Source organism: Podarcis vaucheri (assembly GCF_965113315.1).
Source record: "Podarcis vaucheri genome assembly, chromosome: 4".
NCBI classification, from domain to species: Eukaryota; Metazoa; Chordata; class Lepidosauria; order Squamata; family Lacertidae; genus Podarcis; species Podarcis vaucheri.
The window spans coordinates 3,892,287-3,904,971 of NC_138762.1; the positions used below are offsets into that span (position 1 = coordinate 3,892,287).

The 12,685-nt window shown below is 44.4% G+C and overlaps 2 protein-coding genes across 6 annotated transcripts in view; both read right to left on the reverse strand.

Moving 5' to 3' along the window:
* Positions 1-12,685, reverse strand: part of LOC309530300 (uncharacterized protein) — a 670,922-nt gene that overhangs the window by 582,863 nt on the left and 75,374 nt on the right. For 2 of the 4 annotated variants that reach the window (XM_082219087.1, XM_082219086.1), the window contains exon 2: positions 9,127-9,634. In XM_082219087.1, coding sequence (XP_082075213.1) covers positions 9,127-9,543 — 417 coding nt within the window. In that variant the 5' untranslated portion in view covers positions 9,544-9,634. Of the gene's footprint in view, positions 1-9,126; positions 9,635-11,224; positions 11,604-12,685 lie in introns of those variants that run through there. The other 2 variants (XM_082219085.1, XM_082219088.1) reach the window with 2 other exon arrangements.
* Positions 688-12,685, reverse strand: part of LOC309530416 (uncharacterized protein) — a 28,895-nt gene continuing 16,897 nt past the window's right edge. Inside the window, exons 1-4 of one of the 2 annotated variants that reach the window (XM_082219371.1) lie at positions 8,843-8,924; positions 4,562-4,644; positions 4,317-4,443; positions 688-3,077 (exon numbers count right to left, since the gene is read on the reverse strand). In XM_082219371.1, coding sequence (XP_082075497.1) covers positions 1,747-3,077; positions 4,317-4,443; positions 4,562-4,644; positions 8,843-8,903 — 1,602 coding nt within the window. In that variant the 5' untranslated portion in view covers positions 8,904-8,924 and the 3' untranslated portion in view covers positions 688-1,746. Of the gene's footprint in view, positions 3,078-4,316; positions 4,501-4,561; positions 4,645-8,842; positions 8,925-12,685 lie in introns of those variants that run through there. The other variant, XM_082219372.1, reaches the window with a different exon arrangement.

The following is a 12,685-nucleotide window of genomic DNA, read 5'->3' on the forward strand; positions in this document are numbered from 1 at the left end:
GGTGGCCATCTAAACTATGTTTATTTTATTTCTCCCAATGTATGTTTAAGTGTGTTTTAGGACTCTCTGTTTGCTGTGTTTGAACTACTTTATCGGCTTTTGTCCTGATGTGCCTCGGGGCAGACCTTCTTAACTAGCATATTGAGTGAGCTCTGTCCTATTGTAACAGATAAATAAAAACACAGATGGATGCTGGCTTTCAAAGAAGTGAATGATTACCACAATATCTTACAAGGAGAGTGGGAAACATGTTTTGGAAAATTGTACTGAATTGAATTAAGTTGGCAATGACTTGTAATAATCTGAAAAAATCAATAAAAGCAATTGAAAAGAAATTCCGCCCAGCTGCCAAGGTTGGATAACTTTCTATCATTGTTCTTTAGCTGTGCCCTGTGAAAATCCAGTCTCACCTGCTGAACTGAAGCTCGGTTAAGCAAAATCTCCCTCGGGATTTCCCACTTTAACCTCCTCCAAAAGTTTGAGGGAAAAGGTATACCTCGTTTCTTCCTTTCCAATATCAGTTATTTCCACCTAAGAAATTGTGGGAAAGAAGTTACTCATGTTAAGTGCAAGGTTTGTTGGGGTAGAGATTAAGGAGCCAAAGATGACATGATTTTTCAGCAATAAATATGATCTTATGTGTAAGTGAAGTCACATTTGAAACAATACAGAAGCAGTCAAAGGGAATTTCCTAGGAAGTGTTTTATTCAGTCTCACCTGCAATCATGTGTGCTGAACACACAGAAACACATAATGTGAAATTACTGAAATTACAGTCTCCAAATACATGCAAGCAGATTAATGGAATAGTGCACATTTTCCCCTTCTCTCTTTTTTCAATTACTTTGATTTATCTTCATGGTATAGAAGATGAATTTGCAGAAAGCAATGGCTACAACAGTAAAAAACAAATAACTTGTCCTGATGAAGTTGAAGACTTTCATCCTGCCATGTGCTACAAGTATAATTTGATTACTCGAAAAGATCACAACACAAGCTGGAACATGTGCAAAGGAAAGCGATTTATGTATTTATTTAATTTGAATACCACCCGACCCAGTGGTGCCAACTTGAATAAAATATTGGTGGGGGGCAAGGTAAGGCCCACCTTGCACAATCAATCACAGGATCCTGCATACCTGAAGGAGCGTCTCCACCCATTGTTCAGCCCAGACTCTGAGATCCAGCGCCAAAGGCCTTCTGGCGGTTCACTCATTGTGAGAAGTGAGGTTACAGGGAACCAGACAGAGGGCCTTCTTGGTAGTGGCGCCCACCCTGTGGAACACCCTCCCTTCAGATGTGAAGGAAATAAGTAGCTATCGTATCTTTAAAAGACATCTGAAGGCAGCCCTGTTTAGGGAAGTTTTTAATATTTAATGCTGTATTGTTCTTAACACTCGATTGGGAGCCGCCGAGAGTGGCTGGAGAAACTCAGCCAGATGGGCGTGGTATAAATAATAAATTATTAGTAGTATTATTATTATTATGCACACCATTTGAATGGCAATGCCTATGAACTGGGGGGTGGCCCCCTCAAATATCTTATTAGGGGGCAAAGAACCATTGGCCTCTAAGAGTTGGCTCCTATTGTCTACACCCACAGGTCTCAGCACAGTAACAACATAAAAGCACAATATAAAACCACAAAATACACATCTGTAACCCCCATCCCCACCATATTTTAAAAGGGCATTAGATGTCAATCAGCCAGAGGCCTGGTTAAAAAGGTGCGTATTTGCCTGGCTCCTAAAGCTGTATAATGAAGGGTTTCTCCTCTCTATGAATTCTTTGATGGAAAGTGAGATAGGAGCGTGTACTGAAGGTCTTTCCACATTCCTCGCACTGATAGGGTTTCTCCCCTGTATGAATTCTTTGATGTTTAGTGAGATCGGAGCTTGTACTGAAGCTCTTTCCACATTCCACACACTGATAGGGTTTCTCCCCTGTATGAATTCTTTGATGGGAAGTGAGACTGTGGCTGTGACTGAAGCTCTTTCCACATTCCATGCACTGATAACGTTTCTCCCCTGTATGAATTATTTGATGCGCAGTGAGATGGGAGCTCTTCCTGAAGCTCTTTCCACACTGCATGCACTGATAAGGTTTCTCCCCTGTATGAATTCTTTGATGGGAAGTGAGATAGGAGCTCAAACTGAAGCTCTTTCCACATTCCAAACATTGATAAGGTTTCTCCCCTGTATGAATTTTTTGGTGGGAAGTGAAATCGGAGCTCCAACTGAAGCTCTTTCCACATTCCGTGCACTGATAGGGTTTTTCCCCTGTGTGAATTCTTTGATGGGAAGTGAGAGAGGAGCCCTGACTGAAGCTCTTTCCACATTCCATGCACTGATAGGGTTTCTCCCCTGTATGAGTTCTTTGATGGGAAGTGAGATAAGAGCTCAAACTGAAGCTCTTTCCACATTCCATGCACTGATAGGGTTTCTCACCTGTATGAATTCTTTGATGGGAAGTGAGATGGCCACTCTGACTAAAGCTCTTTCCACATTCCCCACACTGATAGGGTTTTTCCCCTGTATGAATTCTTTGATGAGATGTGAGAGAGAAGCTGTTACTGAAGCTCTTTCCACATTCCACACACTGATAGGGTTTCTCCCCTGTATGAATTCTCTGATGGGAACTCAGAGAGGAGATTGTAGTGAAGCTCTTTCCACATTCCACACAGTGATAGGGTTTCTCCCCTGTATGAATTCTTTGATGGGAAGTGAGATGGCCACTCTGACTAAAGCTCCTTCCACATTCCCCACACTGATAGGGCTTCTCCCCTGTATGAATTCTCTGATGGGAAGTGAGAGAGGAGCTGTTACCGAAGCTCTTTTCACATTCCAAACAATTATATGGTTTCTCTCTTGTATGAATTCTTTGATGGGAAGTGAGATGGGTGCTCTGACTGAAGCTCTTTCCACATTCCAAGCACTTATAAGGTTTCTTCCCAATGGGATTTATTTGATGGGAAGAGGAATGGGAACTTTTTCCACATTCAATATATTTATACTGCTTCTCCACTGTGGATATTTTGTCATGGTCACCCTTGTTCTTGATTTCCAGTTCATCACTACCTGCAATGAAGAGAGAAATGGATTAAAGCCTCTGGGAGAAATTAATGAAGAATACCTTTTAACACTGGTCACTGAGGAATAACACAAGTCGGTTAGGTTAGATGGATGGTTTTCTGAAGGGTTGGGTGCATTAATTAACGGGGATCAACCGACATCCTTTGGGGAACCTGTGATTCGATAAGCCTGGCTCTTCTCTCAAATGGATTTTGTTTGGCTCCATCATGGCATCCCTTCCATTTCTAATGTCAGTCTTCTCTTTTGTCAGCCAAGGACTGACTGGAGCAAGAACAAAAACAGAAAACCAGACAGAAGCTACTTAAACTTCCCTAACAACTCTGATGTTTACAAATAAAATGGTCTAGGTAGTTCAGACCAGGCTGATAATTGTTTAAGAAGCTGTAACTGGAGGAAGGGAACATCATTTCCTGATGTTGGGAAAGATGGAGGGCACAAGGAGAAGGGGATGACAGAGGACGAGATGGTGGGACAGTGTTCTCGAAGCTACAAACATGAATCTGACCAAACTGCGGGAGGCAGTGGAAGACAGGAGTGCCTGGCGTGCTCTGGTCCAGGGGATCACGAAGAGTCGGACACAACTAAATGAATAAACAACAAAAACAACTGGAGGAAGGACACTCACAGAAAAAAAAGTAATTTCCTGTTCAAAGTTAATTGTGGGAATATTGTAATCCCGGTTGTTATTGAGTTCTGTGAAAATATAGAGAGCTGCTTTGAATTTAAAAACAGATATTTTGATCCCAAAGGGAGCTGTCAGGGATGCTTTCCGTCTGACAGAAAGCGAGAAATCCAGATAGGAGGGAGTGCAAACTGGGGGGAGCAGGAGCTGGAGTCCTTCACATAGGAAGAGATAAGCTCTAGAATGCAGCCTGTGGAATGTCAAAACAACACAGAGCAAGCCACAGGAGGAGGGGAACCGTTTGAATCTACTCTAGACAAAGGGGGGGGGGGCTGACAGAACCAGACTGCCTGAAAACTAGAAGAAAGAATAAGGTATTAGCTTTGCGCAGGAACAGAACCGGGGGGACCCAGAGGTGGAATTTAGGTTGCCTGGGAAAACGACGGAAGTTCTGTGCAGCAACTGACTCTGGTAGTGATTGATGGATTACAGAAGCCAGGCTACCGAGCTCGGTAATTGCTTAATAAATCAGAAGTTAAAACAGCTTCCAGCCTGTCATGTCTTGTTTGGGAGAGCCTTGCCAGACCTGACAGGAGCCTTACCAAGAGAGGCCACGATCTCATGATTCTCCTCCATGACGTCCTTATGCAGAGCTCTCTGGTTAGGATCCAGCAAACCCCACTCCTCGTCCGTGAAATAAACAGCAACATTTTCAAAGCACACTGGACCCTGAAATAAAAAGGGAAATGTCCTCCTCTGAGACAACACTGTTGTTCACCACCACTCCTTGAGCTAGGACATTGTTCTGCTCCTTGACCTCTGTCCCCACAAGGCAGCTTCCCCTGACCTGATCTGGTTCCACAGCTGCTGCTTCCATTCTGTCCCCATTCAGAGATGGATGAAGAGGTCTAGCCAGTATCACTGTGTCACCTGCAAGAGAAAAAAGGTAAGGGGGAGGCCTAGAGTGCCTTCTTGTCTCATAGGTAAATCAGTGCATCTCAAACTACACAGGGGCCTTTGAGAAAGTCTCACCTGCTGACTGCATTTGGATATTTGGGTGCATTTCAGATGTTAGTTGTGAAGAAAAATATTTCCTGATCTAACAGATCTCTATTCTTTAACAAAATCCAATCCCTTAACAAACAACAGCAAGTTAGATCTGGAAGGATATGATAACAGATTTGGATGGCATGCTATTTACTGTATGAGAAGGTAAAAATGCATAAAGATTTCCTGAACCACATTATAAGAAAGACAATTTATGAGGTGTGGAATAGATATAAAAGTCTATTAGAATGTAAAACTCCATGGTGGCTTTCACCATTGGAAGCAATTGCAGTTAAAAAAAAATAAATATGGAAGAAAAATGAGCCACCTACAGAGATTTAGTGGTGGAGGAAGGAAACCAGTTAAAATTAAAAACGTTTGAGGAAACAAAAGAATTATTGAGGGATTGGTTGCATTCTCATCAGATAAATGAAGGGTTTAAAGAGGATAAAAAGAAAAATGGTTTTGGAAAAAAATATCTAGATTTGAGATAGATTTATTGAATGATAAGTCAAAAATATTGTCCAAAATGTATAAATTATTATTGGAATAGCATACTAAAGATGAGGAGGTAAAATCATTAATGATACAATGGGCTAAAGATATTGCACATAATATACAGTTAGAAGATTGGGAGAGGTTATGGAATGAAAGTATTAACTTCATAGCATGCAGTATGCTTAAAGAAAATGTTATGAAAATGATGTACAGGTGGTATTTAACACCAGTTAAACTGGCCAAAATGTATAGAACAAAAAATGAATGCTGGAAATGTAAGGAAAAGGAAGGTACTTTTTACCATATGTGATGGACATGTAAAGAGGTAAAGGCTTTCTGGGAAATGATATATAATGAGTCAAAGAAGATGTTTAAGGACACCTTTGTTAAAAAACCAGAAGCTTTTTTATGAAGTATAGTGGGTAGAGAGATACCGAGACAAGATAAAAAATTGTTCTTATATGCAACAATTGTGGCAAGAATTTTGTTAGCCCAAAGATGGAAACGCCAGGAGTTACCAACAAAAGAAGGGTGGCAGATGAAAATGATGGACTTTGCAGAACTGGCGAAACTGGAGGGAAGAATCCGAATCAGCGAGACCAAGTATTCCAAAAGGACTAGAACAAATTTGTATTATATTTGAATGACAACAGTAAGCAATTAACATCATTAGCAGAGTTATCTGAAGATTTGTAAGGTGAAATTGCTACCTATTCAGGTTGAGTAATATAATATTTTAGGTAATGATATAACAAGGATAGGAAACGAAGCAAAATGTAAACATGGAAAGTTTAATTTTTTAAACCATCAGATGGGAGGAAGGGAAGTTGTTAGGCTCAGTTGAGCCAAAGAGATAAAACAAGGGGATATGATGTTATGTAATGTGATTATATGCAAAACAAATAAAAATCATTTATAAAAAAAGAAATATATCAGCAAAGGAAACACAGCCCAGAATAACTAAGGAGATAGTACAAGAATACTTGGCTAGTTTAGATGTATTCAAGTCTCCAGGGCCAGATGAACTGCATCCAAGAGTATTAAAAGAACTGGCAGATGTGATCTCAGAACCACTGGCAGTCATCTTTGAGAATTCCTGGAGAACAGGCGAAGTCCCGACACATTGTCCAGAAAGTGGGAGAAGCAACAAGAGGAACAGCCATTTTAGATCTGGTCCTAACCAATGTTGATGACCTGGTTAGTGGGGTAGATGTGGAAGGATCATTAGGCGCGAGTGATCATGCTCTTCTGAAGTTTACTATACAGCGGAAAGGAGCAGCCAAGCATACTAGGACTCAATTTCTTGACTTTAAGAAAGCCAACTTCATAAAACTTAGGGAAGTGCTGGGTGAGATCCCATGGACAGCAATACTAAAAGGAAAGGGAGTTCATGATGGCTGGGAGTTTGTTAAGAGGGAGATAGTAAAAGCACAACGACAGGCAATACCAATGAGACGGAAACATGGAAGGTGCCTAAAGAAGCCAGGGTGGCTATCTAAAGAACTTTTAACTGAATTAAGATTAAAAAAGGATGTGTACAAAAAATGGAAAAGGGGGGAAACCACCAAAGAGGAATTCAAACAAATAGCCAGCACGTGTAGACACAAAGTCAGAAAAGCTAAAGCACAGAATGAACTCAGGCTTGCTAGAGAGGTTAAAAGCAACAAAAAAGGCTTTTATGGGTATGTTCGTAGCAAAAGGAAGAACAAAGAAACAGTGGGGTCACTCAGAGGAGAAGATGGTGAAATGCAAACAGGGGACACAGAAAGGGCTGAACTCCTCAATGCCTTCTTTGCCTCAGTCTTCTCCGATAAAGAAAACAATGCCCGACCTGAAGAATTTGGAGCAAATGATTCAGCAAAGGAAACACAGCCCAGAATAACTAAGGAGATAGTACAAGAATATTTGGCTAGTTTAGATGTATTCAAGTCTCCAGGGCCAGATGAACTGCATCCAAGAGTATTAAAAGAACTGGCAGATGTGATCTCAGAACCACTGGCAGTCATCTTTGAGAATTCCTGGAGAACAGGCGAAGTCCCGGCAGACTGGAGGAGGGCAAATGTTGTCCCTATTTTCAAAAAGGGGAAAAGAGAGGACCCAAATAATTACCGCCCAGTCAGTCTGACATCAATACCAGGGAAGATTCTGGAACAGATCATTAAGCAAACAGTCTGTGAGCACCTAGAAAGGAATGCTGTGATCACCAATAGTCAGCATGGATTTCTGAAAAATAAGTCATGTCAGACTAACCTGATCTCGTTTTTTGACAGAATTACAAGCCTGGTAGATGAAGGGAACGCAGTGGATGTAGCCTACCTTGATTTCAGCAAGGCATTTGACAAGGTGCCCCATGATATTCTTGTAAAGAAGCTGGTAAAATGCGGTCTTGACTATGCTACCACTCAGTGGATTTGTAACTGGCTAACTGCCCGAACCCAAAGGGTGCTCATCAATGGTTCCTCTTCATCCTGGAGAAGAGTGACTAGTGGGGTGCCACAGGGTTCTGTCTTGGGCCCGGTCTTATTCAACATCTTTATCAACGACTTGGATGATGGACTCAAGGGCATCCTGATCAAATTTGCAGATGACACCAAACTGGGAGGGGTGGCTAACACCCCAGAGGACAGGATCACACTTCAAAACGACCTTGACAAATTAGAGAACTGGGCAAAAACAAACAAGATGAATTTTAACAGGGAGAAATGTAAAGTATTGCACTTGGGCAAAAAAAATGAGAGGCACAAATACAAGATGGGTGACACCTGGCTTGAGAGCAGTACATGTGAAAAGGATCTAGGAGTCTTGGTTGACCACAAACTTGACATGAGCCAACAGTGTGATGCGGCAGCTAAAAAAGCCAATGCAATTCTGGGCTGCATCAATAGGAGTATAGCATCTAGATCAAGGGAAGTAATAGTGCCACTGTATTCTGCTCTGGTCAGACCACACCTGGAGTACTGTGTCCAGTTCTGGGCACCACAATTCAAGAAGGACACTGACAAACTGGAACGTGTCCAGAGGAGGGCAACCAAAATGGTCAAAGGCCTGGAAATGATGCCTTATGAGGAACGGCTAAGGGAGCTGGGCATGTTTAGCCTGGAGAAGAGGAGGTTAAGGGGTGATATAATAGCCATGTTCAAATATATAAAAGGATGTCACATAGAGGAGGGAGAAAGGTTGTTTTCTGCTGCTCCAGAGAAGCGGACACGGAGCAATGGATCCAAACTACAAGAAAGAAGATTCCACCTAAACATTAGGAAGAACTTCCTGACAGTAAGAGCTGTTCGACAGTGGAATTTGCTGCCAAGGAGTGTGGTGGAGTCTCCTACTTTGGAGGTCTTTAAGCAGAGGCTTGACAACCATATGTCAGGAGTGCTCTGATGGTGTTTCCTGCTTGGCAGGGGGTTGGACTCGATGGCCCTTGTGGTCTCTTCCAACTCTATGATTCTATGATTCTATATATTTCCCCTCCTCTGGGCTCTTGGCCCCAACTATCACCCAACAAAAGATGAAAAGGATTTACAGAGGAGTTGGAAAACCAACAGAATGAGACTAAATGGAGAAAAAACTCCTTCCTCCTTACCCAGTGGCCTCTCTCTGGTGTCCAACGGAGGCCTCTCTGCCTCACAGGAATCCAGGTCCATTTCTGCAAAGGGATCCTTTCCCTGAGAAAGAAACAAGGATTCAAAACATAGAATGAGGAGAAATATTAGACAGAGAATGACAAAGACAAAAACATTCAGGGTGTTAGATCTCATTCCATGGATGCCTACCCAGAAAAAGAATGGGCCATCAGTAGAACATTTTGGGATATTCTCCATCCTGTTTGGAGCCCCTTGGGAGTATCCAGAGGGAAGTCTCTCTCACCTGCTTTCTCTGTTCCTGCTTTCTCTGCTCTGCCTGACTCAGGAGGAAACCTTCGGCCAGGGCCACCGCCTGGGAACTGGTCTCTGCTCCGCATTCCCTCACCCAGCTCTCCATCTCTGGCGGAAGGACAGCCAGGAACTGCTCCAAGATCACCAGGTCCAGCATCTCAGCTTTCGTGTGCCTTTCGGGCTTCAGCCACTGACGGCAAAGGTGGTAGAGTCGGCTGCAAACTTCTCGGGGTCCTTTGGCCTCCTGGCAGCAGAACCTCCTGAACTGCTGGCTCTGCCCCTCTGAGCGGAGGGTGTCCTCCTCACCCAGGATCTTCAGCACAGAGCTTTCCCAGAATCCCCCACTGCTCCCAGTTTGGATGGCATGGCCTCTTCCTGCTCCAGGGCCAGCTGAGTCTCGCTCATCCATCTGTGGTCTCAGGAAGCCTCTGAAAGATCGGAAGGAACCCTTTGGTCTTCTGCCAAATTCTGTCTGTCTTAATGAGAAGCTCTAGCAAACCCTACAAAGCAAATACATTGTTCTGTTACAAAAGCTGTACAATATCGGGAGGAAAAAAAAGATTCCCTGAGCAAGCATGGATGAGTCTTGCTGGGAACCAGGGTAGGACTGCACCACAGCCCAGACTCTGAGCTATCTTTCTAAAAAGGAGGAGGAGGAGGAAGCAGCAGCCTCTAGCCCTCCTAGAAGGAAGATTGCAATGCAAAATGTGGAAGCAACCGAAGAGATTTCTGGGAGATGAATCAGCCTGGTTTCTCCATCCTTCCAGTCAATGCATGAATTCAGAACCAACTGACAAGGGAGTCATTGGTGCCTCGTGAAAAATGGATGCTTGGCTCTAGTGGGGGTCCTCACCTGGGGGTCCTCAGGAGTTGCTTCCCCCACCCCCATTCCCCTGCTTCTGTCTCCTTTTCTTGCACTTGGACTCTCTGCCGCTCTCAAGACAGACTCCTGGGGTGGGGTCCCTTTTTCTTTGCTCTGAGGGCCAGGTATGTATCTGGCCAACCCCCTGAGGGCCAAGTGGACGGGGCCAAAGACACCTCCCTTGAAATTTAGGCGGCCAATTTATTATGATTATTCTCTTAGATAGCTTAAAACATGCACAGCCATTGATGCCAAGGTCCCTGGAGGCTCAGTGAGTAGCAGCGCCCATTTCCAGCAACAATCCCTGTGGGACAGAGAGGATGTGGTCCTGGGATGCCCTGCTCTGGGCGCGAGGGGATTGCTGCAGTGGCCTCCGTGGGGAGCTGCCAGGGCCAGATTTATTTATAAGCTAAAAAAAAAATATAGCTTAGGGCCCCACTCTCTTGGGGGGGTCCCCAAAAAATTAAAGGGAGAAAAACCTGGATAAAATGAAACCTACATACAGCAACAGTGTTTTGTGTTGTGTAGGCTGCTATGATGTAAGTCTGCTAGCCTGCTTCCTAAAATATCACTGGTTTGCTCATTTCTATATATAGGATGTCTACATTCTGCAAGTACTGGTAGCATGGCAACAGGTGCAAATAACTATTAGGTCCATAAATAACCATATAGCATATATTCAACAACAACAAAAACCCAGCGACTATTTGTTGTTGACAAAGGACAGCTGGACATATAAAGGGCCCCACTACCTTCAGGAGCTTAGGGCCTCATCAAACCTAAATTCGGCCCTGGGAGTTGCCCTTGGAGACGACTGGGCAGCTGGTCCCCAATGCAGCAGCCAGACTCTGGGCTGGGATCCCTCTCTTTATTCCTGGTCTTTCTCTCCCACCTTTTTTTGGGGGGGGCGTTAGTGTCCACCTCCTCGTCTGGCTTTGGAAAACCATTTGCAGATGTTTCCTCTGTTGTGCAGTGAGGCTGAGCGACGTCACACAGAGTTAAATTCCCAGGGACTCCTTTGTTTAAAGAAGGGAGATTTTTTTCTGAAAGGGGGGGGGGCGGAGGGTCAAATGAGTTTGGGATCCTCTGCTTTGCAGGAAGGAGAGCGTGGCAGACCTGGCCCCTCCCTGGCAGGACCCTCTCCTCCCTGACTTGGGGTCCCCCCCCCCTGCAGGAGCAGATCAGGCCCCCCAGGCCCCCTCCCCTGCTGCAGCCCTGGGACCCCCACCAGATCCCAGAGAGAGAGGAGACTCACCAGATCCCAGGAGGGGGCAGCGAGGCAGCCCTTGCAGCAGAGACACAAAGCAACACCCCCCCCCTTCCTTGCAGGAAAGGACTGGGGAGGGAGGGGCCTTGGCTCTGGAGGACCTGGCCCCCTTTTGCTTCCTCTCTAGGAATGCATCTCAGTTCCCTTTAACCCTTGCAAAGCCCAGCGTGCCCAGCTGCCCCCCCCCCCGCGTTTTTCTCTCTAGCGCACACTGCAGACTTCCAGAGCTGCTTTTTGGGGGCGCCTCCTGCTTTCCTTCCCCTAGATTTCTCACATAGGCTAATATTGGGCCAAGAGCAGATACATTGTATCCGCTTAGAATTGACACTTTCCCTGTTCTCTGGGGGGGGGGGGTTTCCCACGCTTCTCCTGCAAACGGAGCTGAGCTCCTTTTCTGGCAGTTGCAATTCCCCCCCTTCGCCTGTTCATAGCACTCCCTCAAGGGGGGGGGCTGTTCTGTTTGTCACCACCCCCCTTAAATTATTAAAAGAAGGAAAAATAAGATGCTTACAGTTGCAAGTGTTATTTTCTGGTTTATTTACTTAACATTGTGAGCAAAAGCACTCAAAACATTCCCCCTCCCCACTTTGTTCTCTGCAAATTTTGAAATCACGTCATCAAAATCATTTCCTTTTGCTACTTTGTTTTCAGCTGACAAGATGGCTAAGCCAGAGAGCTCAGCTTGACTCATAGTGGACCTAAGATAACTCTTGATTAATTTTAGTTTTGAAAAACTTCTCTCACATGATGTCTAGCAACGTAAACTGAATTTTAGATTAACTATTCAGATATATACATATATGTGTAATAATAATAATGATGATGATGATGTTGTTGTTTAGTCGTTTAGTCATGTCCGCCTTTTCGTGACCCCCCTGGACCAGAGCACGCCAGGCATTCCTGTCTTCCACTGCCTCCCGCAGTTTGGTCAGACTCATGCTGGCAGCTTCGAGAACACTGTCCCACCATCTCGTCCTCTGTTGTCCTCTTCTCCTTGTGCCCTCCATCTTTCCCAACATCAGGGTCTTTTCCAGGGAGTCTTCTCTTCTCATGAGGTGGCCAAAGTATTGGAGCCTCAGCTTCAGGATCTGTCCTTCCAGTGAGCACTCAGGGCTGATTTCTTTAAGAATGGATACGTTTGATCTTCTTGCAGTCCATGGGACTCTCAAGAGTCTCCTCCAGCACCAGAATTCAAAAGCATCAATTCTTCGGCAATCAGCCTTCTTGATGGTCCAGCTCTCACTTCCATACATCACTACTGGGAAAACCATAGCTTTAACATAACAACAACAACAACAACAACAACAATTCATTATTTATACTCCGCCCATCTGGCTGGGTTTCCCCAGCAACTCTGGGCAGCTTCCAACAAAATATTAAAATACAATAGTCCTTCAGATATTAAAAGCTTCCCTAAACAGT